Genomic DNA, 25,947 nt, shown 5'->3' on the forward strand with positions numbered 1-25,947 from the left:
TAGGATCTGCCTCTCTCCTTGGCCCTACCAAATGCCCTCATCCATTTGGGTAAACCCACTGCAGCCGGAGAACTAGGCTCACCCCCAACTGCCCAGTCCCCTAGTGTTATTGTCAGGTTTGCTCCCCAAGTTTAGTAGGAGGTAAGGGAGGAGGAGCCGGAGGAAGAAGAGGAAGAGGAAAAGGAAGAGAAGGAGGAGGAGGAGAAGGAGGAGGAGGAGGAGAAGAAAGATGGAGGAGGTGGGGGGGGGGAAGGAGGAGGAGGTGAAGCGTGGAAGGGAGTGGAAGAGACGGAAGAGATGGAGGAGGAGCAGGAACGGTATTTGTTAAATGCTTATTATGTACCAGGCACCCTACTAGAAGCTGGGATAGATACAAGATAATCAAGTTGGACGTGGTCTATGCCCCACATGGGGCTTACACTCTTAATCCCCATGTTACAGATGAGGTAACAGAGGCACAGAGAAGAGAAGTGACTTACTCAAGTTCACACAGCAGACAACTTGCAGAGTTGGGAATAGAAACCAGATCCTTTGGGTCTCAAGCCAATGCTCTTTCCAATAGTCCATGCTGCAGGACTTATCCATCCTCGTCCAGTGTTTCCAGTTCCTCGTCCCTCTCATTTTGAGAACGCAACATAGAAGGGCCCAGTTTCCCCAATTTTGAGCAAGCCCAGGACTTATGCTGGATTTCAGTGGATCACTAAAACCCACTCAGGCTTGAGTCAGGATTGCTGTCCCTCTGTTCCAACCCCAGGACTTGTGAATTCCTTCCAGGGAGTTCCCTGGAACCTCTCTCCATAGTAATAACTATAGTTGTGGTATTAGTTAAGTGCTTACTATGTGTCAAACACTGTTCTAAGAGCTGGAGTAGATATAAGTCAATCAGGTCGGACAGAGTCCATCGGCCTTCGAGGGGCTCACGGTCTAAGGAGGGGGAACAGGACATCCTAGTGCAATTTATTAGAAGGGTTGTCAATCACGCTCAAGCCTGTGAATGGATACCCACTGAAAGTACCTAGTGGGTAGGAAGCATGTCTACCAACTCTGTTGTAGCACACTCTCCCAAATGTTTTGTACAGTGCTCTGCACATGGTAAGCACTCAGTAAATACCACCAATTGATCTAGTGATCGATGCAGACTTCAAAGCCCTGTTTTATAGTGCAAGAGAGCAGAGGCAAGAAAACGCTATGATCCCAACCCCGCTGTTTGATGACCAGTGACAGTGCACAATGAACCCAAGCTTCCTGACTGTAGCATCTCCCAATTCCTTCCAAAACCACAATAGAGAAAGCTTTCTCAAAAATGAATCAAGCATTTATTTTCCCTAAAACATGTCTTCAAGGCACAAAACTCCCGGGTTCCATTTAAATTAGAAAAAAAAATCAGTTCTAACCTCATGGTCCCGGGATGCCCCCAGCCCTGGCCAAGGAGGGGCAGGCTTCAGCTGGAGAGTGGGGAGGCCCTGCTGAACGGAGCCCTCTGGGATTCCCAGCCCAGAAGATGGAGGGGGAGGGGGAGACTCACAGTGAAGAGTCACTTCCACAACAGTGCCTTTCCCTTGGGGATTCCTTTCAATCATCTGCCACTCACTCTTACCCAAGAGACTGCTTGGGCTACATCTCAGCTGAAGAAGCACCATCCTGTGAGCTTGGATGCCTGGGTGAAGCGGGCAGGGGGAATGTCTCTCCACAGAGCACCCTCTGGGGTGGCACCAGCTCGCCGGGCCCCAGCCCTGCCCCTGCACCCACACCTACTCTCTTGAAGGGGCCAGCTGGAGGCTGGTTGTAGGGGTATTCAGCTCTGTCAGCCCCAGATCTGGCCTTTGCTGGCTTCCATCTCTCCATGAAAGGCTGGTACGTCTCAGAGGGCTAGTCCTGTGGTGGTGTGAGCAGGAAAGTGACTGGCTCGAGTTGGCACAGAACAGAGGGTCAGTCCATTCGCCCACCCTCCTCCAAAGATGCTTTTCCAGGCACTAAGGACTCAAGGAACTCAGAATGGGAGTCTATCAAGGGGCTTTCCACCCTGCAGACTGCAGGAGCCTGCCCCAAAACACCGGCTCACTGTGAAATATCCAGTGTTGCTAGGCATGGTGGGGAGGAGGATGGAAGGTTCTCCCTCTTAGATATCACCAAATTAACTGCATTTGAGGATCCAAATGGACAAAATAAAAATCATCAGAACTGCTGGCTAGAGTGGTTCGGTACTCCCCTGTGTAATACAGTGCTTGGAACATAGTAATGCTTAGTTAGCTCCCCCAAACAGAATGGCCCGTTCTGCAGATTCAAAGGCCAACAGAATGTCTGGACTCCCTTGGTGCTGGGGCCTTATGGGTGAACACTTGGGGCACCCCTGCCAGACCCTCCTCTCCTGAGGCTTGTTTCTGGGGTTGCTCCCTGCCAGATCTCCAGGGCCAATGGGGCCAGCTACCAGGAGCACCCCAGGGAGAGAGTTAGTTAGGAGGGGTGACTTCCGGATGAATTGGGGTTCCTGTGGACAAGGGCATCCTCTAGCACAGATGGGACCAGAGGCAGCAAGGGCAGAGTAGTGGAGGTGTTGATGCAGGAAACAGGGCTAGTGGAGAAGCATTTCAGGAAGGCAAGAGGAGGGGACTAGGGAAGGGAAGTTCTCCTCTGTGATGGTCTTGGACACAGCCTGCAGGGGATTACAGCCTAGGAGATCCTACAAAGCCTCGGTATCCCTCCCGGTAACAACCAGAGGTTTATGTCGGGGAGGAGGAGAGTGTTGAGGATCTAAGGGTAAGAGACCCTGATTCCTTCTTGAGGGATGCCTATGCTCCTTTCTCTCCTCCTCTCATACTTCAAAGGGACCCAGCCCCTCCATAATCTCATCATGTCTCCCACCCTGGTCTCAGGGGAATGATGCAGCCAGCACATATTTCCCAAGAGGAGAGGGACACTACCCTCCATTTGACACACTACTCCATTCCTCTTGCTGGAAAAATACCAGGGAGGGGAGAGTGAGCGAGTGAGAGAGAAAGAGAGAGAGAGAGAGTGGTGTGCACGCACACACACGTGTGCTCATTTGTTAACAGGGGCAGAATTTCCTAAACTACCATGAAATGCTGACCCAGCAGTTTCCATTTTTGAAGGGAAGGGGTCATAGCCACCAGGGTTAAATGCTTCCCCGGGGGACCTCAATCTCCATGGGAAGGGGAAGGCAGGTAAGGCCAGGAGTGGGGCAGTGGGATCGTTGTCCACGGCTTCATGGGAGGTAGTCTCTCACTGTAGCATGACTCCTTCTGTCACTCAATTTCTTGTCCATCATCTGCACAGGGATGGGGGTAGGGGTGGGGAGGGGAAAAGAAAAAAGAAGACACAGTTAAGATGAGATCCATGGGTGTGATGGAGCAGAGAAAGGCTGGCTCAAGACCTTAACAGTTAAACATTAGGGGGTTGTGAGTTCTAATCCCAGTTCAGCCAGTCTCTTCCCGCTCAGGTTTCTCCCCAGAGAAAAGGGTTGGTGCAGAAGGAGGCACAATCCACCGAATGGCAGAAATGAGATCCCAGAAATTAGGATGAAATCCACCTTGTTGGCTAGGGAGAAGCCAGAAAACCGAGGACAGGGGTTATGGGAGGAAACCGGGAGTTTGGGGGTGGTTCAGAGGGAGGACAGTAGGCTGTGGATGTCTGTTGTGCAAAGAGACATCCCAGCACTGTGGGTACTCGATGCACATTAATTAATGAAAACAATGATGATGATAAGCCTGTCATATGAATGATTTAGGGTATTTGGGGATAAACCCAGCTCAGATCACAGAAGGGAAAACTTCAATTAATGAAACTGTTTCAAAAACTCACTCCCCAAGAAAGCACTATGCAGGGTATCCAAATACAAATGAAATTCTTTGAAAGCCAAGGCACAGTAAATAATGATAATGATGCAGCTAACTAAACGCTAATTAAAAGGGGAGTTAAGATGCAGTTCTGGGCCTTGATTTTATTTCCCTGGCTGAAACCCTCCACTGAAACTGGCACAAAATCTGTGTTTTCTAGTTGTAAGTATTTTTATGTTTGTCTCCCCTGTCAAAGTGAAAACTCCTTGTGGGGGGAGGAATGTGCCACTTCATTATTCTATATTTCCCAAGTACCTAGTACTGTGCACTGCACCAAGTAGATAGGAAGCAGCATGGAAAGTAGTTTGGCCTAAGGGAAGCATTGTGGTCCAATAGGATGAGCATGGGCTTGGGAGACAGAGGGTCCGAGTTCTAATTCCAGCTCTGTCATTTGTCCTCTGAGTGACCTTGGATAGGTCACTTAACTTCTCCATGCTTCAGTTACCTCATCTGTAAAGTGGGGATTAAGACTGTGAGTCCCACTTGGGTCATGGACCGTGCCCAACCCCAGCACTTAGTACGGTGCTTGGCACATAGTGAGTGCTTAACAAATACCATAAAAAATAAGTAGATGCTCAATAAATGCTGCTGCAGTTGTTTCTGCTCTTGCTGCTATTTACTACTACGACTACTCGACTAGTGGAAAGACCTCAGCGCTGGGAGTCAGGAAACCCTGTTCTAATTCCAGATCCACCACTTGTCTGCTATGGGACCTGCAAGTCACTAAACTTCTCTGTGCCCCTGTTTCCTGAACTGTAAAATGGAGATAAGATACTTATTCTCCCTCCCTCTGAGACTGTGCACCCATCTGGAACAGAGGCTGTCTACATTTAACCTGTCACTTAGCACAGTGCTTGACTCACTGGGGGCAGGGAATATGTCTATTATTGTGTGTGTGTATACTCTCCCAAGTGCTTAGCACAGTGCTCCACACACAGTAAGCACTCAATAAATAGGATTGAATGAATGAAGTCCTTAGTAAGTATCGCTATCATTATTATAGTGCTATTAGGAGGATGGAGCTTGACTGGCTTTGAGAGGTTCTGCCACTCAAGGCCATAATGCCAGAACTCCAGATTGAAGTGTTCTTTGGTTTTTTTCCAGGATATCATTTCCACTAATTCTGATCCAGGACCTCCCCAGCCTGAGCCCAAAAGGCATCAAAGCTCTCAGGATCAAGCCAAACCAAATCCTGACTTTTTCTTCCAAAAAATGCCTTCAACAAGGCCAACACTGAAATAGAATAGAAGCAGTATAGCCTAGTGGATAGAGCACAGGCCTGGGTGTCAGAGGACTTGGGTTCTAATCTCAGCTCTGTCACCCATCTGCTGTTTGACCTTGGGCGAATCACTTAACTTCTGTGTGCCTCTGTTACCTTATCTGTAAAATGAGGATTAAGACTGCAAGCTCCATGTGGCACATGAATTGGGTACAAACTGATTAGCTTGTATCTACCCCCAGTGCCGGCCACAAAATAAACACTGAAAAAAATGCCATTTTTAAAAAAAATGGTCCCTTTAAATGTCACAGCCCCTGCTCTGGGAAGGGGAAGCACCCATTTCAATGTTTTCATTTTTTTTGGCTTTGTCCTCTCTAAAGAATCGTGGACTCTTTCCATCAAATGTTCCTTTCACCAGAATCCCAAGAGGCTGCATAAGTGCCATTCTGAGTTCAGCAGGCCAAGCCCAACTCCTCCAGCATGGCCTTCTGGGCAGTTGACTGCAGCCTGTGGGTAGGTGGGGAGGGGAAGGTCAGCTTGGATGATGGCATTTTTTCTGGCTTTTTGAGGCCCCTCCCAAACTCTTGGAAATACTACATCATCTAGTGGAAAGTGAGTGGGACCAGGAAGCAGCAAACCTCGGCTTTAGTCCCAGCTCAGCTCTGGCACGCTGAGTGACTTTGGTCAAGTCACTCAGCCTCTCTGGGCCTCAGTTTCCTCACTATTCAATGGGGAACAGATTCCAAGATTCCTGCTCTCCCTTCCTCCTACAGGGTCAGCCCAATGTGGGACAAAGACAGTGTATCTGACATGATTATTTTGCATCTATCCCAGCACTTAACAGAGTGTTTGGCACAAAGTAGTTAACAAATTCCATAATTACTGTAATTACTAAACTGAATTCTGGCATTTGAAAGGTGTTTTGGATCAGGCCCTCTGGAGCTGGGAGGCGATTTTTGTATGTCTGGAACATCAAGTTTATCCCTGCTACTGTCCAGCCTGGTTGATCCCCTCTGCAGAACTGTCCAATCTGTGGGACTGCGGATGGGAGGGGAAACAAGTTCCCTGCCCAGGGGTGCTTAGATGCATTCCCAAGGGTGTTCTGGGACTCCTGGGGCACACTGGTAGCAACTAGGTCAAGATCCTGGCCCCTGCTGGCAAAGCTACCTTATGTGAGTCTGGTAAATGGCTGTCTAGAATGCCGCTACCAAGACAGAACACTCCTGTGGGAAGCAGGAGATTAAGGGAAACAATGTTGGAGGTCAAGGAGGTTGGGGGAGCATGGCCTGCCTCATCATTGCCTCTTATCACTTCCTGTGTTGCTCCTGAGCTCTCTATGGTGGCCTTGTTGTCCAGGCAGAGGCACGGATGGCAGAGGATCACAAGAAGGAGGGCAAGCAAGGGCAAGGGCAGCAGCTTGGAGGGCTTCAGTCCTAGGTGGAGCTCTGGAACGGGGGGGATGTTGGTCTCCACACCAGAGGCTGAGCCCCCAACAAGGCAATACCTTCGCCACAGCCTTACCAACAAACAAGAAGGGCTTCTGGCCTTCAAGAAGTGGAAAATCTCAGTGACCATGGATAAAGCAGCAGCATGGCCTAGTGGCAAGAGCACAAGTTTGGGAGCCAGAGGTCGTGGGTTCTAATCCCGGGTCTGTCACGTGTCTGCTTTGTGACCTTGGGCAAGTCACTTAATGTCTCTGTGCCTCAGTTACTTAATAGGTAAAATGGGGATTGAGACTGTGAGCCCCATGTGGGACAACCGGATTACCTTGTATCTACCCCAGCACTTAGAAAAGTGTTTGGCACATAGTAAGCACTTAATACCTTAATTATTATTATTATAAAATAGAATCATATTGGTAACTGTGCTGGAGCACACACTGTATGTTATCATCAATAGCAGTTGCAGCACAGCTTTGTCTCTAAATAATTCTTGCACTCCCCCAGGCTGGGCAGGGAGACCTCGAGAGGGAAAAAGTTCATTCTAGAGGTCTTTGCCCCTTCAGCCACCAGTCCAGGCACTCCCAGCCACTCCAGAACTCAGGATCATCTCTACCTATTCCTATGTATTATACTTTCCCAAGCACTCAGTACATGCTCTGCACACAGTAAGCACTTAATAAATACCATTGATTGACCAATCAGAGCTGTGACTGTCGTGGCCACCCCACCCCATGCCAGTCCTACCAAGACTCCACTGCCTTTACCTTCTTTGTTGTCGGTGCTTTTCAGAGGCTGAAGGGCTGCAAAAGAAAAGGAAAGAGAACACAACATGAGTGGGGCAAAGATCTGAAGAAAACCTTATGGGCAACCCATTCTATTGTTCTCTCCGGACTGCCTAGTTAAGAGCTTGGCACACAGTAAGTGCTAAATAAATACTACTGACTGATTAACTGATGGAAATGAGGTCTCTGAGCCTCAAAACTTTGAGATTGGAAACAGCTACAGCAAAAAGGACAGCAATCTCAATTAATCAGCCATGGTGTTTATTGAGAAATTACTGTATGCAGACCAAAGTTGGGAAAACACAATACAACAGAGTTGGTAGATATGCTCCCGGCCCTCAACAAGCTTACAGTCTAGAGGGGGAGACAGATATTACTATAAATAATTTATAATATATAATGAATAGGTATGTACTTTAAGTGCTGTGGGGTGAATATCAAATATCAAATCTCTCCACCAGCAAATCTAGACTTGAGGAGAAAAATCCAAACTGTGTGAGGAGGCAGTGAGCTGGAAAGGGTAGTTACGGGGTCAGGGGAGATTCTGGGAGAATGGGAAAGCCCGAGGAGAAGGATACAAGCAGGACCAATTTCAGGAGTCAGGAAACTAGGGTTCTCACCCCAGGTCTGCTACTTCTCATCTGAGTGACCTTAGGCAGATCACTTAACTTATCTGGGTCTTAGTTTCCTCAATTATAAATGGGAATTAAATTCCTGTCCTCCCCCATGTCATAGATTGTGAGCCCTACGTGGGACAGGGGCTGTGTCTAGATTGTACTGTATCTACCCCAGCACTTAGCATAGTGTTTGGCTTATAGTAAGTGGCTTATAGTATAGTAACAAATATCAGAAATATTGTTGTTATTATTAGTACTAGTATTATATCCTAGCTCAATCATTTGAACAAGCAGGAGCCAACAGAAAAAAATTGGGTAGGGTTGAAAGGCACATCTTGGGTAGGGGGGCAAGGAAGGGGGGGTGGGGTGGGGTGGGGTGTGTGTGTGTGTGTACACATAGAGACTAGTTTGAAGCTAGAGCTAGAGCAGAGCAGACTACTGCAAAGGAAGATTCTCAGATTCTGTTCCAGAGACTGCCCCTAGCCCCAGCCGATCATCTCACAGCATGCACTGCTGGACAGTGGGGGGCTGGCAGGGGACTGTGGATAGCCCGAAGCCACCCTTTTCTGCTACTGAAAAAGCAACTCCAGGGCACAGCCTCCCGTTGGTTCCTTTAAGCACCAGATGCCGCAATAGAGCAAAACGATGGACTTTTAGCTAAAATAAAAGAGACTGACCCACAGTATTAAAACGGGATCCCATTGGGATCTCGTACACCTGGCTTACTCAAACCATAACACCACAACCTGGAACCTGTGGCTGGAATCTAGGGACCCTCGGCAAATCAAGGGAGAGTAAGCCTACAGTCAAACCTCAATTATCCAGTGGGAGGCCCTTGGTTTCTCCTTCTCCCCGTGCCCAGTTCTTGAGCACCCCCATCCACACTGGGCAGGGGACAACCAGTGACATCTAGCTCCCACCTGCCCAAGTGTCTCCTTGTCATCAGCTCTGGCCCGCAAGATGGTGAGAGCAATAGATGTAACTGTGGCTATGGTTAAATTTTCAGGATTATGGGTGGATTTCAATTATCCGGGGTTCTCCCTGTGACTTATAACCCTCGGTAATTGAAACCTGGTTAATCTGCTGAGCTTGTGTTGCGTATCCCCGACCTACCTCAGTCCCCAATTGGCCCTGTTCAAACGTCCAAACTGTAGACATCCACACCCCCCGCCCCCTCCTCTGACAACATCTGTCTTGACAACATGAAAAATGAGAACGATTCCCCAGTGTATGTTGTTGCCTTTTCAGCCACATCTTGGCACTAACGGGCTGGGGAAATTAATTGGTGTAATTTACAGCAGCTCATTGAAATCAATCTTCTCCGTTTTCTTCAGGGGGTGGCGGGTGGCAAGGGCAGTAATGGTGGTGTTTGGACTGTTCTACTTTGCGGCCTGCCTTGTTCTTCTTCCCAAGCAATTCCAATCAGGACACTAGAGGCTCCGAGCCCCTACAGTAGATGGAGAGCTGAGTTGGTGGGGGCCGGGGAGGAGAGTGTAGGGAAGGAAACTGGAGCCAGGGGATGGGAGTCTGTTCACCTGCTCTGAACAGAGATTAGCAGGCAGCCAATTTGTTCAGCATCAGGCCACTGGGGGCAGGGAGCTGATAAAAGGAAATCGCCTGGTGGATAATTAACGCATTTGATTATAGTAGAGTGCTGCTACTGACTTTTATTAAAAGATAACACAATTTATCACAGGGCCTGCTTGTTTGGGATGTGTGTTGAGGAGGAGGGTGCTGACAGCTAGTCAGGTTTTCATTGGCTTGTTCGGAGGGACTCAGCCTGTCCAAGGTCAAGCCGAAAGCAGGGAAGGGAGGGAAACAGTGACACTTCCCACCCTCTGCAAGGATGTGCGATGCCTTGGATTGGGTTTCTCCGAGAAGAGCTCTTTGCCAGCTTGTGCCAAGATTCAGACACCCCAGGATGGGGCTGGGGCCTTAACCCCTCTTCACTGGCCTTAACCCCTCTTCAGTGGCTGGCAAAGGCTGGAGCACCCAGATGATGGAGAATACAAACTGGGTCATAGAGGAAGTTCCTGGGCTTAGCTGCAGCAAGCCTTGGACATGGGATCCTTCAAATCAACTCCCACATCTCCACAATCGGGCAACACACTCCCAAAATGGGGTATGGGACTACAGGGGGCTGGGAGAAAGTTACAGTGATCAGGTGGGTAGGCCTTAAACACACACACATATACATGTACATATAATTGTCCTTTGAATTTACCTATCCCTTACCAAGACATGCCGGTTTCACCTCTACAATATCGCCAAGATCCGCCCTTTCCTCTCCACCCAAACGGCTACCTTACTATTACGGGCTCTCGTTATATCCCGGCTAGACTACTGTGTCAGCCTTCTCTCTGACCTCCCTTCCTCCTCTCTCGCCCCGCTCCGGTCTATTCTTCACTCCGCTGCCCGGCTCATCTTCCTGCAGAAACGATCTGGGCATGTCACTCCCCTTCTTAAACAACTCCAGTGGTTGCCTATCGACCTCCGCTCCAAACAAAAACTCCTCACTCTAGGCTTCAAGGCTCTCCATCACCTTGCCCCTTCCTACCTCTCCTCCCTTCTCTCTTTCTACCGCCCACCCCGCACGCTCCGCTCCTCTGCCGCCCACCTCCTCGCCGTCCCTCGGTCTCGCCTATCCCGCCGTCGACCCCTGGGTCACGTCCTCCCGCGGTCCTGGAACGCCCTCCCTCCTCACCTCCGCCAAACTGATTCTCTTTCCCTCTTCAAAACCTTACTTAAAAATCACCTCCTCCAAGAGGCCTTCCCAGACTGAGCTCCTCTTCCCCCTCTACTCCCTCTGCCATCCCCCCTTTACCTCTCTGCAGCTAAAGCCTCATTTTCCCCTTTTCCCTCTGCTCCTCCACCTCTCCCTTCCCATCCCCACAGCACTGTACCCGTCCGCTCAACTGTATATATTTTCGTTACCCTATTTATTTTGTTAATGAATTGTACATCGCCTTGATTCTATTTAGTTGCCATTGTTTTTACAAGATGTTCTTCCCCTTGACGCTGTTTAGTGCCATTGTTCTTGTCTGTCCGTCTCCCCCGATTAGACTGTAAGCCCATCAAACGGCAGGGACTGTCTCTATCTGTTGCCGACTTGTTCATCCCAAGCGCTTAGTACAGTGCTCTGCACATAGTAAGCGCTCAATAAATACTATTGAATGAATGAATGAATGAATGAATTTGAAGAAGACACCACCGATGGCAAAATACCCTCCCTGAGGTGCAGTCTGTGTAAGATAATAATATTATGATGGTATCTAAGTGCTTATATGTGCTAGCACTGTCCTAAACACTGGTGTAGATACAAGTAAATCAGGCTGGACACAGTTCCTGTCCCTCATGGGGGTCACACTCTATGTAGGAGGGATAACAGGTATTGAATCCCCATTTTACAATTGAAGAAACCAGGGCACTGAGAAGTTAAGTGACTTAACTAGACTGTGAGCTTGTAGTGGGTGGGGAATGTGTCTGCTTGTTGTTATATTGTACTTTCCCAAGTGCTTAGTACAGTGTTTTGCACACAGTAAGTGCTCAATACATAAGACTGAAGGAATGAATGAAGGAAGGAAAAAAAAGTGGCAGTCGGAATTGGAACTCAGGGCCTCTGAGTCCCACGCCAATGCTCTTTCCACTAGGCCATGCTGCTTCACTAGATTTGGAGACAAATTCCACAACTATCTCCTGGAGTAATTGCCCCCTCGGAACTGGACACTCATCCCCCCACGGATCTACCATGTTCTTCCTTGCAAGTAAGGCAGACTGGAAAGCAAACCCACCTGTCTTGGGTTCCTCCCCTTCTTCATCTTGGTCCTCTGCTCCTGGTAAGGAAAGTCACAGGAAGATAAGTCTCTGGAAGTCAAAAACCCAAGCTAATGCCTTGGGGTGAGGTCCTTTTAGACTCACACATCTTTCCCGTCAGGTCCCGGATGAATCAGATTTTACATGGTCTGAGGGCCAAACCCCAAACTCTAGTCCTGGTTCTGCATCTGGTAGCCAGGTGATTTGAGCAAACTGCTTCCCTGCCTCAGTCCTCAGTTTCTCCATCTGTAAAATGGGTTGAATAATAACCCCACCCTTGGTTCTCCGCTCCCTCTCCTCCCCACCTCCCCACCTCCGCATCCCGCTTCACATGTGGCTTAGAAGAACAAATGAGAGAGCATGCGGGTAAACTCTTTGAAGGAATGGTAACTATAGAAAAACAAGGGACTATTTTTAATTCCCTTCTCCCAAGCCTTCACCCCCTCCTCCAGCCCTAGATCGGCCTCAATCCAAAGGGGCCCGGAGTTTTTAAGTCCTGCCCTGCAGTACCCTCTGCTGGCCCAAACCCAGAATGGCTCTTTGAGAAAAGGCTGAATGGTGCAATCCACCTCGGGGAAGGCTACCAAGCGTGGGGAAACGTACTAAGCAGTCGGCCTCCCCAGCTGCTACCCTTCCCCACCCTGGGCTGCCCGCACCACGCCAACAGATCGCTAGCCTTCTACACAGCCTGGCCCCCCGGTTGCTACATGCACCCTCTGCTCCCACCAGCTTCCCTATTAATAGCTGAGCTCCCATCTGCTGCCCTCACTCGGACGATGCACCTTGCTGTCAGCTTAACAAGGCAGAACCATCCCAGCCTTGACCTCCAGCTTGGCAGAGGCAGGACAGGTGGCCCGAAGGAGGGATGGATTCGGGGGCAGTAACCACTCCGCCAAGGCCGGTTAGTCTGGAGGCCTTGCTGTCCGAGGCTTCCCTATGCCAATTTGATGAAGTCTCCTCCTCACAGGAAAATATCCTCCCCAGGCAGTGCTCTTCATGGGCTGAAAGTCCCCCATCTTCCCATTCCAGTCCCTGCCCAACTGGCCCAAAGGGAGTCCCAGGACCACAGGACCTGGGGGTGGCCCAGGTCCGAGGAGGATGAGAAGAGGCCCAGGCTTCACTTAAAAACAGTACTCCCACTCGGCCCTGGTCGTTTGGACCTGGCGGGGTCTTCCCAATAGGCTGTAAGAACCTCAAGGAAAGGAATAACTGGGCAGGCCCCTCAGGGACCTGGTACCATGCCAGGCTCCCCCAACACTACAAGGCCCTAACTGGAGAATCTCGGGGACACTGAGGGCATCCTGGCCTGGAATGACACAGCCTTAGCTCTGGTCCTGCAGCACCAAGACTTTAGAGACCGGCAGGGGATCCGGCTTAAAGTCCCCTGGTTCAGCAGGACCAGAAAGACAGACATCACCTAATGACGGCTCCACTGACCAGACTGGATCTTGTCCTTCCTCTACATCTGTCCTCAGCACCCCAGAGTGTTTTCTACCCTGTGGGGATTCAGCAAATACTGCTGATGAGGCTTTTTTCTATAAAAAAGATTCTGGAACTGTGAACTTCCCTCTCTGACCTTCACAGGGCTGGGGAGGAGAAGAAGGGGAGAGTCCTCAATGATGTCAGTCCCAAAGATCAGAGCTGTAAGTGTTGCACAGGGTTTTGTATAGTGATTTCTCTGATGTAGGTGTCTGATCTTCTGCTGTGACTGTTGACCTTTATTGAACACCTGCCTGGACTTCCCACCCAGTCCCAGGTGGACCCTTGGCTTTCCTACAGGGAAGAAAATCTGTAAGCTCGTTGTGGGCCGGGAATGTTTATTGTTATATTGAACTTTCCCAAGCACTTAGTACATTGTTCTGCACACAGTAAATGTGCAATAAAAGTGATAGAATGAATGAATGAAAATTGCTGCTGCTGCCTGCTGATTGAAGAGCTACTCAATGCAAGCCTCCTTCAGTCTGACTCAAAATGTCAATCTGTCCTGGCTGGGGCTAGCCGGGAAGCATAGGAAACAGATTTAAATCCTGATTTTCCATCTCAACCTTCAGGAAATCCCTCTGCCCTTCCCCATCTCACCCAGGTTTCAGAAGACAATATACAGTTGTCCTTTGTGCTCCAAGAAGATGCCAGTGGTGGTGAGATTCACCTAAGGGTGTGTGTGCAGACGCACCATTCCAACCACCCTGTCATTTACCCAGAATGTTCCTTGTTGTGCACGCATATATGTAATTGGCAATGCCTGGTGTTGTTTTTACTTCACAATTCCTAAATAGCTTCTGAGCAAAAGGAGCCAAGCCCTTCTGGATTTTGGGAGACTAAAACCGACCCCCACCCACAGCCTGCAGGAACCCGCTGATGTTTTTAGTACCAAGGATCCAGGTGTCCTACTGAGAACTGGCTCAACTCCGTGCTGGGTGTGGGATCCCGGAGACAGTGACAGGAAGTCAACGTCAGCCCTTTATCTTACCAAGTGGGCCAGCCCCGGTCCCTGGCCCCGGTTCCTTCCCCTGGCTAGTGTCATCATGCCAGCCGGCAGCAATGTGACCACAGGATGTGCCACCCCGGGCGAGGCCTGGGTGAAGAGAGGTGACAGGGACGGGGCAGCAGAGCTAAAGAACCTTTGCAGAGCCTTCGGGTCCCACTTGGGAGCCAGGAGCAGGAAAGGACTAAAGAGGAGGAACGCTTCATGTTCAAACCCCAGGACTGTAACATACATTTTCAATGCAGCATTGGCAGGCCATCAATTTATATTTTCAGCCTAAAATAGCCCACACTGTCAAGGATGAAAGAACAGGAGAGCGAAAGGAGACCACAAGCAGCTGGGACTCCCGCGATTTCCTCGTGTCAGTAAGTTTGACATTTCCACGGAGGCAGATGCTGGTGGTGTCTTAGCAGGCAGCAGCCCCCAGGGATCCAGCCTGCAACCTGTCACTCGGGAGGACCTCGTCCCCTTGGCTTTTTCTCTCTCTCCCTCCACCACAGTGCTCCATCCCAGCCCACTTCCTCAGTTAGCAAATGAACAAAATCTAAGCATCCCCTGGGGTCTTTGAGTCACTCAGGTCCCTGACATCCAAATATGGCATCTCAAAACCCACCCCTGCACCCTGCAATCCATAAATGGCCATTTAAAAGGCAAGCCAATCTTCAGGCTCCGGGGCCAGTAAGAGGAAGGAAGCAGCTGAGTTGGCAGGGAAGGAGTCATGCAGAGACACCAAGTAGAGAGTGGACTGGCACTGACTGATGGGCAAAAAACAATAGGGTGGGGGGGATGAGGAGTGGTCCTGGCCTCCTTGGGATGAAGTTCCATCCCAGGGCTGTCTTGCTAGAGCACCCATCGCTGTGCCACACACCCAGAGGGAGAAGAATAAATTTACCTGGCAGAGGAGAGCCAGGCAGATGGGGCAGTAAGGACACAAAGGGGAGAGGAACAGGCAGAAAAACTGGGAGCAAGTTTGATAGATGAATGGACACATGGGCAACCAACATTCAACAAGAGAGAAAGAAGAGATGGAGCGTGGCTCAGTGGAAAGTGCCTGGGCTTCGGAGTCAGGGGTCATGGGTTCGACTCCCAGCTCTGCCACTTGTCAGTGTGACTGTGGGCAAGTCACTTCACTTCTCTGTGCCTCAGTTACCTCATCTGTAAAATGGGGATTAACTGTGAGCCTCACATGGGACAACCCGATTACCCTGTATCTCCCCCAGTGCTTAGAACAGTGCTCTGCACATAGTAAGCACTTAACAAATACCAACATTATTATTATGGAGAGACAGAAGAGGGAGTGAGAAGAGATGGAAAGAGAGAAGAGGTGGAGAGTGAGAAGAGATGGAGAGAGAGAGAGATTTGGAGAGACAAGATGAAGAGAAGAGATGGGAAAGAGAGAGGGAGAAGCAGAGACAGGATAGTTAATGAAAGATCTGCCCTTTGTCCACTCTTAGTTTCTCCACTTCGGCAAAGAGCAACTTCATTCCCCACTCACTTCTCCCTGGATTGCTGTTTGGAATGAGACCCAAACTGACAATCCCTACGGCCCTAGAAAAGGCCCCCTGCCCTCTCCACAGGCACAAATGAGTGCAAAGCCACATACACACACACCGAAGCACACTCAGATTCTCTGCCTCAAGCTTACGTGCATTCTCTTCCTCACAGCTCTGCTTAATCTTCTTCCGGCACACATAGGCCAGGGCCACCAGCAGCCCCAGGATGCAGATGGAGAGGCCCACAGTCACCCACAAGGCCTCAGGAGGGAATGTCAGGTGCTGACCTGCCACAGGAAACAGAGAGGAGACCGTCAGCACTGTGTAGTGACTGCCTGGGAGGATAGAGTGGATCCAGTGGATGGTCAGCATCCCAACAACAGATGGAAAGACCACATAGCAAGCACACTACCCCACTCATGATGGCCCTTGGCGTGCACTGCTTACTTTTTCACTGCTCTCAGGAAGGAGTGGAAACAAGAAGGCTGGGCAGGTGGGGTGTATGTGAGTGTGTGTGGAAGGTGAATATCCCCTTCCCTAACTTGATAACCTTTTCCAAGCCATTAAACACACTTGGGGTGTCTCTCAGGACTTCCAGCTGCTGGGAATGTCATTCACCTGGTCCTAATTGTCCTTGAATAGGCAGAGAGGGCTCCAGGACTCCTGTAGACATGGATGGCTGTGTGGAGAGGTTTGGTGAGCTGGGGACCACTCTCTACTGCCTACACCAGGTCAGGGGGAGGAATTCTCCCCCCGTACATGCAGGGTGGAGAGGATGGGAAGGCAAGGAGCAGGAAGGAGAAGGAAGGAGGGAGAGAACGAGGCCTGCTCAGCTAGGTGCCTCTGCCAGGGACAGAGAGAATATGTTGGCTGACCCTGCAGTTCATGAATCACACTGGAGATTGGTTCTGAGGGACAGAACTGGACCTGGCCATTAAAACCGAATCTGACTCATGCCCGGCTCTCCCACAGCAGGTTGGCAAGTTGGCCTGAGGGAGGCCTAGAACCCCTTTTTATGATATTTAAGGGCTTATTATATGCCAGGCATAGTACTAAGCACTGGAGTAGATACAAGCTAATTGGGGTGGACACAGTCCAAGTCCCACATGTGGCTCATAGAATTAATCCCCATTTTACAGATGAGGTAACTGAGGCACAGAGAAGTTAGGTGACTTGCCTAAGGTCACATGGTGGGCAAATGGCAGAGTGGGAATTAGAACCCAGGTCCTTCTAACTCCCAGCCGCCAGGCCACGCTTCTTCTCTTTCCAGGTCAACAGTATCCCACTCTGAGCTCCCAGGCTATTTCAGACCTGGAGCTGTTGGGACACCTTTCCTAGCTTCCCAGACCTCACGGCACTCTCCCCTGCCCACCGGCTTGGCTGTTTGATATTGGAAGTACTATGGAGGGTCCAGGACAGGGACCAACACTCTTCCAGTCCAGTGGCTGTGGCTGTACAGTCCACACCTCACCCAGTGACTCTGAGCCTCATCCTGGGTCATCCCAGCAATGGGAAACAATTCCCAATGCCTGAACAGCTCCTGACCACCTCTCTGCCACAAACTCCTCCAGGATTCCAGATAGTTTTCCCTTCAGCCTCTTCCCCACACTTAGTTTGGATGGTTATCCAGCCAAGGGAGCTTGAGCCAGTCCCTGCTGCCTCAAGCACCTCACCTGTACCCACAGACTGCAGCGGGGCTGAGAGGGGCTGCATCGCTGCATCAGTCCATCAGCTTGAGTTTGCAGTTACAAGGTTAATATATTTCTTTCACTTAGTCTTTTCAGACCATTAGCCACCACTTAGGTGCTGGAAAGCAGCAATCCATCAGCCGTTGCCTAGTTTAGGGACGGTCTCATTGGGGAAGTGCCCCAGATTTCAGAGGGAGGGGGATGGGGGGAAAGCAGTTTTCAATGAAGCATCCAAGAGGAGAAAGAGGAGGAGCCTGGAAGCAGGAGCCCGGAGACCTGCTGGCCAGAGCTAGGCGGCTCCAAGTTCTGAATCCAAACACAGATTTGCTGAGAGACCTCAAGCAAGTTGCTTAACCTCTCTGGGCCACAGATGAAGTGGAGAAAACTTTCTGTGCACCTTGTCCCCACTTCTTATAAACCTCCAGTGGTTGCCCATCAATCTCCGCTTTAAGCAGAAACTCTTAAAATGTCATCAACTTTAAAGCTCTAGACTCAAAACTATAAGCATGCTGGTAGGGAACATGTCTACCAACTCTGTTATACTGCACACTCCTAAGCACTTACTGTGGTGCTCTGCACACAGTAAGTGCTCAAAAAATACCACTGATTGATGATTTAAAGCTCTCTCCCCAACTAATAAATAATGATGGAATTTGTTAAGTGCTTATTATGTGCCAAGCATGGTTCTAAATGTTGGGGTGATACAAGGTCATCAGGTTGTCCCAGGTGGGGCTCACAGTCTTAATCCCCATTTTCCAGAGGAGGTAACTGAGGCACAGAGAAGTTAAGTGACTTGCCCAAAGTCACACAGCTGACAAGTGGCAGAGCCAGAATTAGAACCCACAACGTTTGACTCCCCAGCCTGTGCTCTTTCCACTAAGCCACGCTGCTTCTCTACTTGCTCCTCTTCCACTACAACTCAGCCCACATCCTTTACTCCTCTAACATCAAAGTATTCAACTCCAAACCCTACACGAAAGTCATTCAGAAATCCCTTTGCAAATAGTGTCTACACCAGCCAGGAAATACTTCAAAAACACATAGAAACAGCTGTAATGTCAATACCCATGGGCATTTCCACCAAGGGTCATTTCTCATAAAGCTCAGCTCCAGGACAGCTAGGCTGTCTTTAATCAATCAATCAACCCACCAACAGTATGTAGAGTGTTTCCAGGAGAAGGGAGTGGTCCTCAGTAACCTCCTGTGCCCGAGGATCGATCTTTCAAGCTATGGCATTTATTGAATGTTTACTGTTTGCACAGTGCTGTATAAGCAGCATGGCCTAGTGGATGGAGCATGAGCATGGGAGTCAGAAGGACCTGGGTTCTAGTCCTGGCTCCACCACTTGACTGCTGTGGGACCTAGGGAAAGTTACTTCACATCTCTGGGACTTGGTTACCTCATCTGCAAAATGGAGATTAAGACTGTGAGTCCCATATGGGTCAGGGACTATGTCCAACCCAACTTGCTTGTTATCTATCTCAGCACTTAGTACAGTCCCTGGCAGAAGGATGGGAAGAAATCAAGAACTCTAAAGTGAGCAGAAGGTGTTATTTGCCAAACACAAAATTCTCACTTTGATTTGGGCTCTTAATTCCTGTCTCAAGCAAAACCCATGGATTTGTGATAGGAATTCTGTAATATGATTCCATCTCTAATTCTGAATTGCCTCCCTTTTCCCTCTTCTCCCCACCCACCCATTTTTTTAAGGGAAACACCATGTTTTGGAAGATCAATTAAAGATCACTTCTCAGTGTGGTTGGGTTTTTGGAATGGAATATGTCTAATGAAGCAATGTGTTGTGGCTTACCAAGAAATTGGAGGAGAAACATGACCTAGTGGAAAGAATACAGCCCTGAGAGTCAGAGGACCTGACTTCTAATCTCAGGGCTGCCACTTGTCTGCTATGTGACCTTGGCCACATCACCTAACTTCTCTGTGTCTCAGTTTCTGCATCTGGAAAATGGGAATTCAATACCTGTTCTCCCTTCTACTTAAACTGTGAGCTCCATGTGGGACAAGGACTTTGTCTAACCTGATTTAACTTGGGTCTACCCCAGAACAGTGCCTGGCTAAATGTTTAACAAAATGCAATAACAATAGTAATAACGATGATGATGACAATAATAGGAAAGTGTTGGTAGACACAGTCCGTGCCCACAAGGAACTTCCAATCTAGAGGGGGAGACAGACATTAAAATAAATTACAGAGCAGGGAAATGATGGAATGTATGCACATAAGTACTGTGGGGCTGAGGGTGGGGTGATTATCAAGTGTTTAATAATGTTGGTATTTGTTAAGCACTTACTATATGCAGAGCACTGTTCTAAGCGCTGGGGTAGATACAGGGTAATCAGGTTGTCTCTTGTGAGGCTCACAGTCTTAATCCCATTTTACAGATGAGGTAACTGAGGCACAGAGAAGTTAAGTGACTTGCCCACAGTCACACAGCTGACAAGTGACAGAGCCAGGATTCGAACCCATGACCTCTGACTCCCAAGCCCGTGCTCTTTCCACTGAGCCATGCTGCTTCTCTGTTTAAGGCATACATATCCAAGTTCATACGCAATGCAGGTAGGAAAACAAGTAGGTGAAATGAGGTCTTAGTGAGGGAAGATGTTTTGGAAGGGATGGAATATCTCATGAGCTCCTCGAGGGACAGAGTCCAAGTGTAAAATTCCCACCTTTATACTCTGCCCCAGTGTTCAGTACAGTGCTCTGCACACATTAAGTCAATCAATTTATTGAGCACTTACTGTGAACAGAGCACAGTACTAAGTGCTTGGAAGAGTACACTATAACTGAGTTGGTTCCCTAACCTGAGTTTTTAATAAACACCATTATTACTGGATGTGATTTTGGGAGGACTTTGAAGAACACTGGCCTTGTTTCTTATAGTTTCCTGACAGGGGCCCAAACCCAACTTCAGCCTGGGACTGCAGACTGAAACAGAGAGAGGAATTCTGCAGGAGGAGGAACCAAATGCTGAGTTCAGAACTCCTATATTGGGACAGATCTGGGAAGCCTTCTGGCCCCCACCCACCACCCAACATTTCCCAGCTCCCCAAAAGACTGCAAGCTAGGATGCACAACTGCTTGGGTTACAGAGCCATGGCTCTGGTGTGACCCCCCAATCTGGCCTACGGACAGCAGGGGCCAGGACAAGCGCTGCACTGGTAGCCTCAGATCCCAAATGCTTAGTAGAGTGCTTGTTAAACAGGGGCACTCAATAAATACCATTGATTGATCCAGAAGATTCTGGTCCACTCTCCCAAGCACTTAGTACAATTCTTGGTAACCAGGGGCACTCAGTAAATACCAGCGACTGACCAAGAAGAGGCCCATCACATGACACCCTGGGCATGCTCATCACCTACTGCTTGCCAGTCTTCCCCTGCATCCGCTGGGTGAAAGAGTTCTGGGTAAGCAGCGTGGCTTAGAGGGAAGAGCACGGGCTTGGGAGTCAGAGGATGTGTGTTCTAATCCCGGCACCGCCACTTGTCTGCTGTATGACCTTGGACAAGCTCTAACTTCTCTGTGCCTCAGTTGCCTCATCTGTAAAATGAGGATTAAGACTATAAGCCCCATGTGGGACAACCTGATTACCTTGAATCTACCCCAGTGCTTGGAACAGTGCTTGGTACATAGTAAGCACTTACCAAATACCATCAACATCATCAAGTGTTCTTCACCCCCACCCTTCACAGCACCTCCCTGGGGGCATCTCCAAGCCTGATTTTTACCCCGGAGAGACAGGGCTGAGAAAGGCAGCTCAGCCACTTGGATTGTAAAGACCCAGATGGAGCTGCCCAGTGGTCTCCAGATTCTGCTCCCTCCAAGGGCCCAATCCCATAAGAAACCCTGGAAAACTTCTGGAATTTCAGCTCCCTAACCTGCTGTCGCTGCCTCACCTCGGATGGACATGAACACTGTCTGGTCACATGAGGCTGACCCCGGCCAGTCTCCAAAATGATGGACCCCTGCAACCAAATCCCCAGGCTGGCACACCCGCTGCCTGAACTACTTCACCCAACTCAAAGACTCCTCTCCCTCCCCTGGGGCTTAGGTTTTTTTGTTATTATTGTTTTGGTTTGTTTATTTTTTTATGGCATTTGCTAGGACTTACCTTGTTCCAGGCACTGTACTACACACTGAGGTAGATACAAGATAATCAAGTCGGTAACAGTCCATAGCCCATATGGGCACAGAGAAATTACGTGGCTTGCCCAAGGTCACACAGCAGACAAGTGGCGGAGCCAGAATTAGAACCAAGATCCTCCTGACTCCCAAGTCCATGTAGTAGCCACTGGCTGCTCTCCATTCCCAGCTTTGCCCGGCACTGCTGAGTCTCACTCTGGCCACTGGGCAGGAGCTAGGACGGGCCACAGTCCGGGCCTCGGACTGAGACCGGCACATTACCTGGGAAGGCCCCAAGCCCCAAGTTTCTCCCAAGCCCGGAGAAACGCCAGAGGAAAACCTCCTTCTCTGCCAGCCCAGAGTACACAGCCATTTAAACCACTAAAAAATCCTGAGCTGGAAAAAATCTCACCCTGGCACCCAAACTCCAGAAAAATACCCAGACCTGGGGAAAGTCCTTCCTGCACCGCTTTAACTGGAGCAGAGAATTGTGTTCAGCCATGAGGGGTTGTGTGGAGCAGCATCTGGGGCGCTGGCAGGAATGGTGTTTGGGGCGCTAGAGGAGGCAGTACCTGGGCTCTGGCAGGGGTGGTGTTTGGGGAGCTGGCTGAGGTGGTGACTGGGGAGTGGGAGGGGTGGTGTCTGGGATGTTGGCAGGACAGCATCTGGGACCCTGGCAGGGGAAGTGACTGGAAAGCTGGCAGGGGCAGTGACTGACGCTCTGGCAGGAATGGTGTCTCAGGAGCTGGCAGGGGCCATAAATAGGAGCCGGTGGTGTCTTAGGATCTGGCAGGGATGGTGACTGGGTTGCTGGCAGGGGCGGTGAATGGAGCTTTGGCAGAGGTGGCATCTGGGGAGCTGGCGAGGCCAATGCCTGGGACACTTGAAAGAGTGGTGACCGGGAGTTGGAAGGGGCAGTGACTAGGGAGCTGTCTGATGCAGTGATTGGGGAGTGGCAGAGGTGGTGACTGGGGGGCCGACAGGGGCAATGACTGGGGAGTTGGCAGGAGTGGTGTCTGGGGCGCTGGAAGTTGCAGTAACTGGAAAGCTGGCAGGGATGGTGACTGGAGATCTGGTGGGGACAGTGTCAGGGGCCCTGGAAGGGGCTACGACTGGGGCACTGGCAGAGGTGGTGATGGGGCACTGGCAGGAGTGGTGACTTGAACTCCTCCCTGCCCCAGCCTCCCCTGTGCCCTTACACATCTCCTCCTGACATTAGCCAGCACCTCAGTGGGCAGGGGCAGAGGCAGAGGCAGAAGCAGGGGCAGGGACTGCCCCTTCTGAGGTCTCAGCGAGCACACTAACACCTGGTGTCAGGGCTGGTAGCACCTAGGTTTGCTTCCAGGCCCTGGGAGCCAAGTACCACGAGACACTGGAGCTGACAGGTGGGTGAAACTGATTCTAATGCCCTGTGAGCAGGTCTTTACCCACGGGGTCCAGAGTCACCCCCGGGGCTATTTAGATACCTCCCTGCTCAGACACGGGAGGATGGAACGGATGACTCATGGATGGCTCCAATGGGCAAGGATTTCATGTTGAGAAGAGAACAGAGAATATGGAGGGACAACGGAAGGGTTTGAGGTCCCTGATGCCCACATGAGCATGCCTGGTCTAACTGGCGTAGGGGAAGAAGGAGGGTCTGAGGGGTGAAGGGGAAAAAGACAGTGAGGATGGAGAGTGGGAAGGGGCTAGAAAGGCCTACTCCAGCCCCAGCCCACCACCCCCACCCTCCAGATACAGAGGGATAGGGCTGGGCCTAGAGGAGTTGTGATTGTGGAACCGGGCTGGCCTGGGCTCGCCCATCCTGCAGGCCGACCTGTGATGGTGACAGAGCCGTGGGCGTCCTGCTGCAGCACGGGGTTGGTCACCAGGCAGCTGTAGGTGCCATTGGCCTCCAGCACCACCGTCAGCACGCTGTGCACGTCAAACAGGCCCTCCTCATTGGCCATCTGGGAAGTGGTCACGTTGTCCGTCAAGTTGCGGCCTTGGCCGTCCCGCCAAGTGACCACGGCCTCCGGGTAGCCCTGGTAGCTGGAGCAGGTGACCATTACTGGGTCTCCAGGTTTCAGATTCTTGTTGGGCTCCAGGTTCATGTTGGGTTTGGAGTATGGAGCTGGAGGGAGGGAGGAAGGGAGAGAGAAATCAAAGATCCCTGAATGAGGAGAGAGGCACAGATAGGGCACAGTCAGGCCCAGGGAACAGTAGTATCCACTTCCCCCAAAATGCAAAATTTCCCAGCACCCCTCTCCCCTCCCAGTTTTGACAACCCACCCTTTCCCCAACAGTAGTGCTTTCCACCACTCTGCTGAACAAACTTGGTACTGATCATGGATGAGTGAGTGGCTACTGGTAACAGGAGTAAGGGGTGGGGTTTCCAGAAGCTCTCCAGTTTAGAGGACCCTCTAAAAGAAGATAAAATAGGGAAGGGTGGGGGGGAGAGAAGTCAGGGCAGGGAAAGGAAGAAGGAAAAGACTAGGAGAAGGTGCAGGACAAAGAGTGAGAGGAAAAAAAGCAGGAAGAGAACAAAAGGAAGAGGGGAGAAGAGAGGAAAAAAGAAAGAAGGGAGCAAAATGGGAGAGAAGGAGAGAGGGAAGAGATTAGAAAATAGGTAAAGAGTGGGGAAGGGGTGAAGGAAGAAGAGCATAATGGAAAAAAACAAAAGGGGGAGAGCAGAATGGGAAAAGAAGAAAGGAGGAGTACAGAGTGGGAGAAAAGGAAAGGTGGTGAGCAGAGTGGAAATCAATCAATCAATCAATGGCATTTACTTAGAGCTTACTTTGCAGATTAGTCTACTAAGTACCCGGGAGAGTATAATACTTGGAGTGAAAAGAAGAAAGGAGAGCAATGTGGGAGAACAAAGGAGGTGAGCAGAGTGGAAGAGAGAAGGAGGCAAGAGGAGTAGAAGAGGGAGGGAAGTGAGCAGAGTGGAAGAGGGAAGGAGGGGAAGAAGAAAGGAGGTGAGGAGTGGAAATGGGAGGAGGGGGAGAAGTGAGGTGAGCAGAGAAGAGGGAAAGAGGGAAGAAGAAAAAAAGGAGATGAGAATAACAGAAGAGGGAAGGAGGCAAGAAGAGAGGGAGGAGGAGGCAAATCTCCAGGGCTGGTTTGCCGTAACCCTAATCCCTTCCCGAGGACTTGATGGAGAAAGAGGGGCTGAGGACCCAAGATCTCACCCCACCTCGCTCTCACCTGCCACCTGCAGAGTCACGGCTGCGCTGCTGTAGTCCCGCACACGCACGAAGCAGGTGAAGCTGCCCTCGTCAGCGATCTGCACCCGCCGCAGCAGCAGGGAGACGTTGCCCACGAGTAACTGGTCATAGAAGAGGGAGGTGCGGTTGGCAAAGCCTCCACCCTGGTCAGCCAGCTGGTCCTGCCCATGGGCAAAGCTATGCACCAGCCGCTTTGTGTCCGTCAGCTGCCAGATCAGGCTGAGGTCGGCCAGGCTAAAGTTGGGCGTGGGGCTGAAGGAGCAACTTAGGGTGGCATCTCTGCCCACCAGCGCCACCACGGGATCATCAGGGACCTGGATCTCCACAGCACCTGTGCCTGTGGGGGAAGTCACCGTGAGGCCCTTGGATAAGCCCCCAGACACCCTCCACAACAAGCCTCCAGCCCTCTGACCTTTGATGTCAACACAAGCTTCTGCCTTTAGTTTTCAGAACTCCCACCAGCTGGGCTGACTACTCTCTTCCCAGCCTGCCCCCTCCCCTCTCCACATGTCCATTTTCTGACTGACCCCTACTCTGGGTCCTCCGTCTCCAGACTGGCAACCTTTCCTCACTTCACCCAGAATGTCAACAGCCTCCCTCCTCCCCACCACCAAGGTGCCATCTTCACCTCCTCCAAATTCCCACCAGTTCTTCCAAGAAGCAGATGGCAAGGCCAGTGACCAGTCACGTCAGAGGAATATGACGCAGGGGTGCCACCTGCTTTCTGACCCTCTCAGGAGGGCCACCGCTTGGAACATTCAAGAGAGCTCCCACGCCAGAGCTCTCATCAATGTGGCTGCTGCGAGTGTGCAATATCCTAAGTGCCCCCACGATACTGTGCTTGCATAGCAGCCATCTTTAGTTTTTTACAAGAATCCTCTGCTTTTCCACCTTTTCCCTAAAAGCCCCCTTGCTGACCCTCAGAATAAAAGAATTTACTACAGAAGTTTGACATTGTTTTGTTTGTTTGATAAGCTCCAGGAAACGATGGACTGGCAGGAAGAGGGGTGATTCAAGGAGGGTAGAGAGGGCCAGAGTCGACAGCACTGACTCTGAGGCATTCATTCATTCAATAGTATTTATTGAGCGCTTATTATGTGCAGAGTACTGTACTAAGTGCTTGGAATGTACAATTCCAGAGGCAGAGAAAAGCGGGGGATATTTCGGGGAACCAAAGGGTTTGCCTGTGACAGCCCTCACCAAAAAGCAT

The 25,947-nt window shown here is 50.4% G+C and overlaps 1 protein-coding gene across 1 annotated transcript; it reads right to left on the reverse strand.

Annotated features, from left to right (window-relative positions):
- Positions 1–1,293: 1,293 nt before the first annotated feature.
- Positions 1,294–25,947, reverse strand: CD276 (CD276 molecule). The gene is made up of 7 exons (XM_029065934.1): positions 25,938–25,947; positions 24,718–25,074; positions 23,348–23,644; positions 15,858–15,992; positions 11,706–11,747; positions 7,280–7,315; positions 1,294–3,286 (listed from the first exon to the last, which is right to left on the reverse strand). Exons 1-7 carry the CDS (start codon positions 25,945–25,947, stop codon positions 3,264–3,266), a joined length of 900 nt encoding a protein of 299 aa, XP_028921767.1. The 3' UTR covers positions 1,294–3,263.

This window comes from Ornithorhynchus anatinus, chromosome 5 (genome assembly GCF_004115215.2).
Source record: "Ornithorhynchus anatinus isolate Pmale09 chromosome 5, mOrnAna1.pri.v4, whole genome shotgun sequence".
Classification (NCBI taxonomy): domain Eukaryota; kingdom Metazoa; phylum Chordata; class Mammalia; order Monotremata; family Ornithorhynchidae; genus Ornithorhynchus; species Ornithorhynchus anatinus.

Bases quoted from the DNA above. Each gene is read 5' to 3' on its own strand.
- CD276 (XM_029065934.1), bottom strand. The intron at 23,645-24,717 runs GTGAGAGCGAGG...CCCTCCCTCCAG, and splicing joins CGTGACTCTGCAGGTGGCAG to CTCCATACTCCAAACCCAAC. The intron at 11,748-15,857 runs GTAAGCTTGAGG...TTTCCTTACCAG, and splicing joins CTGTGAGGAAGAGAATGCAC to GAGCAGAGGACCAAGATGAA.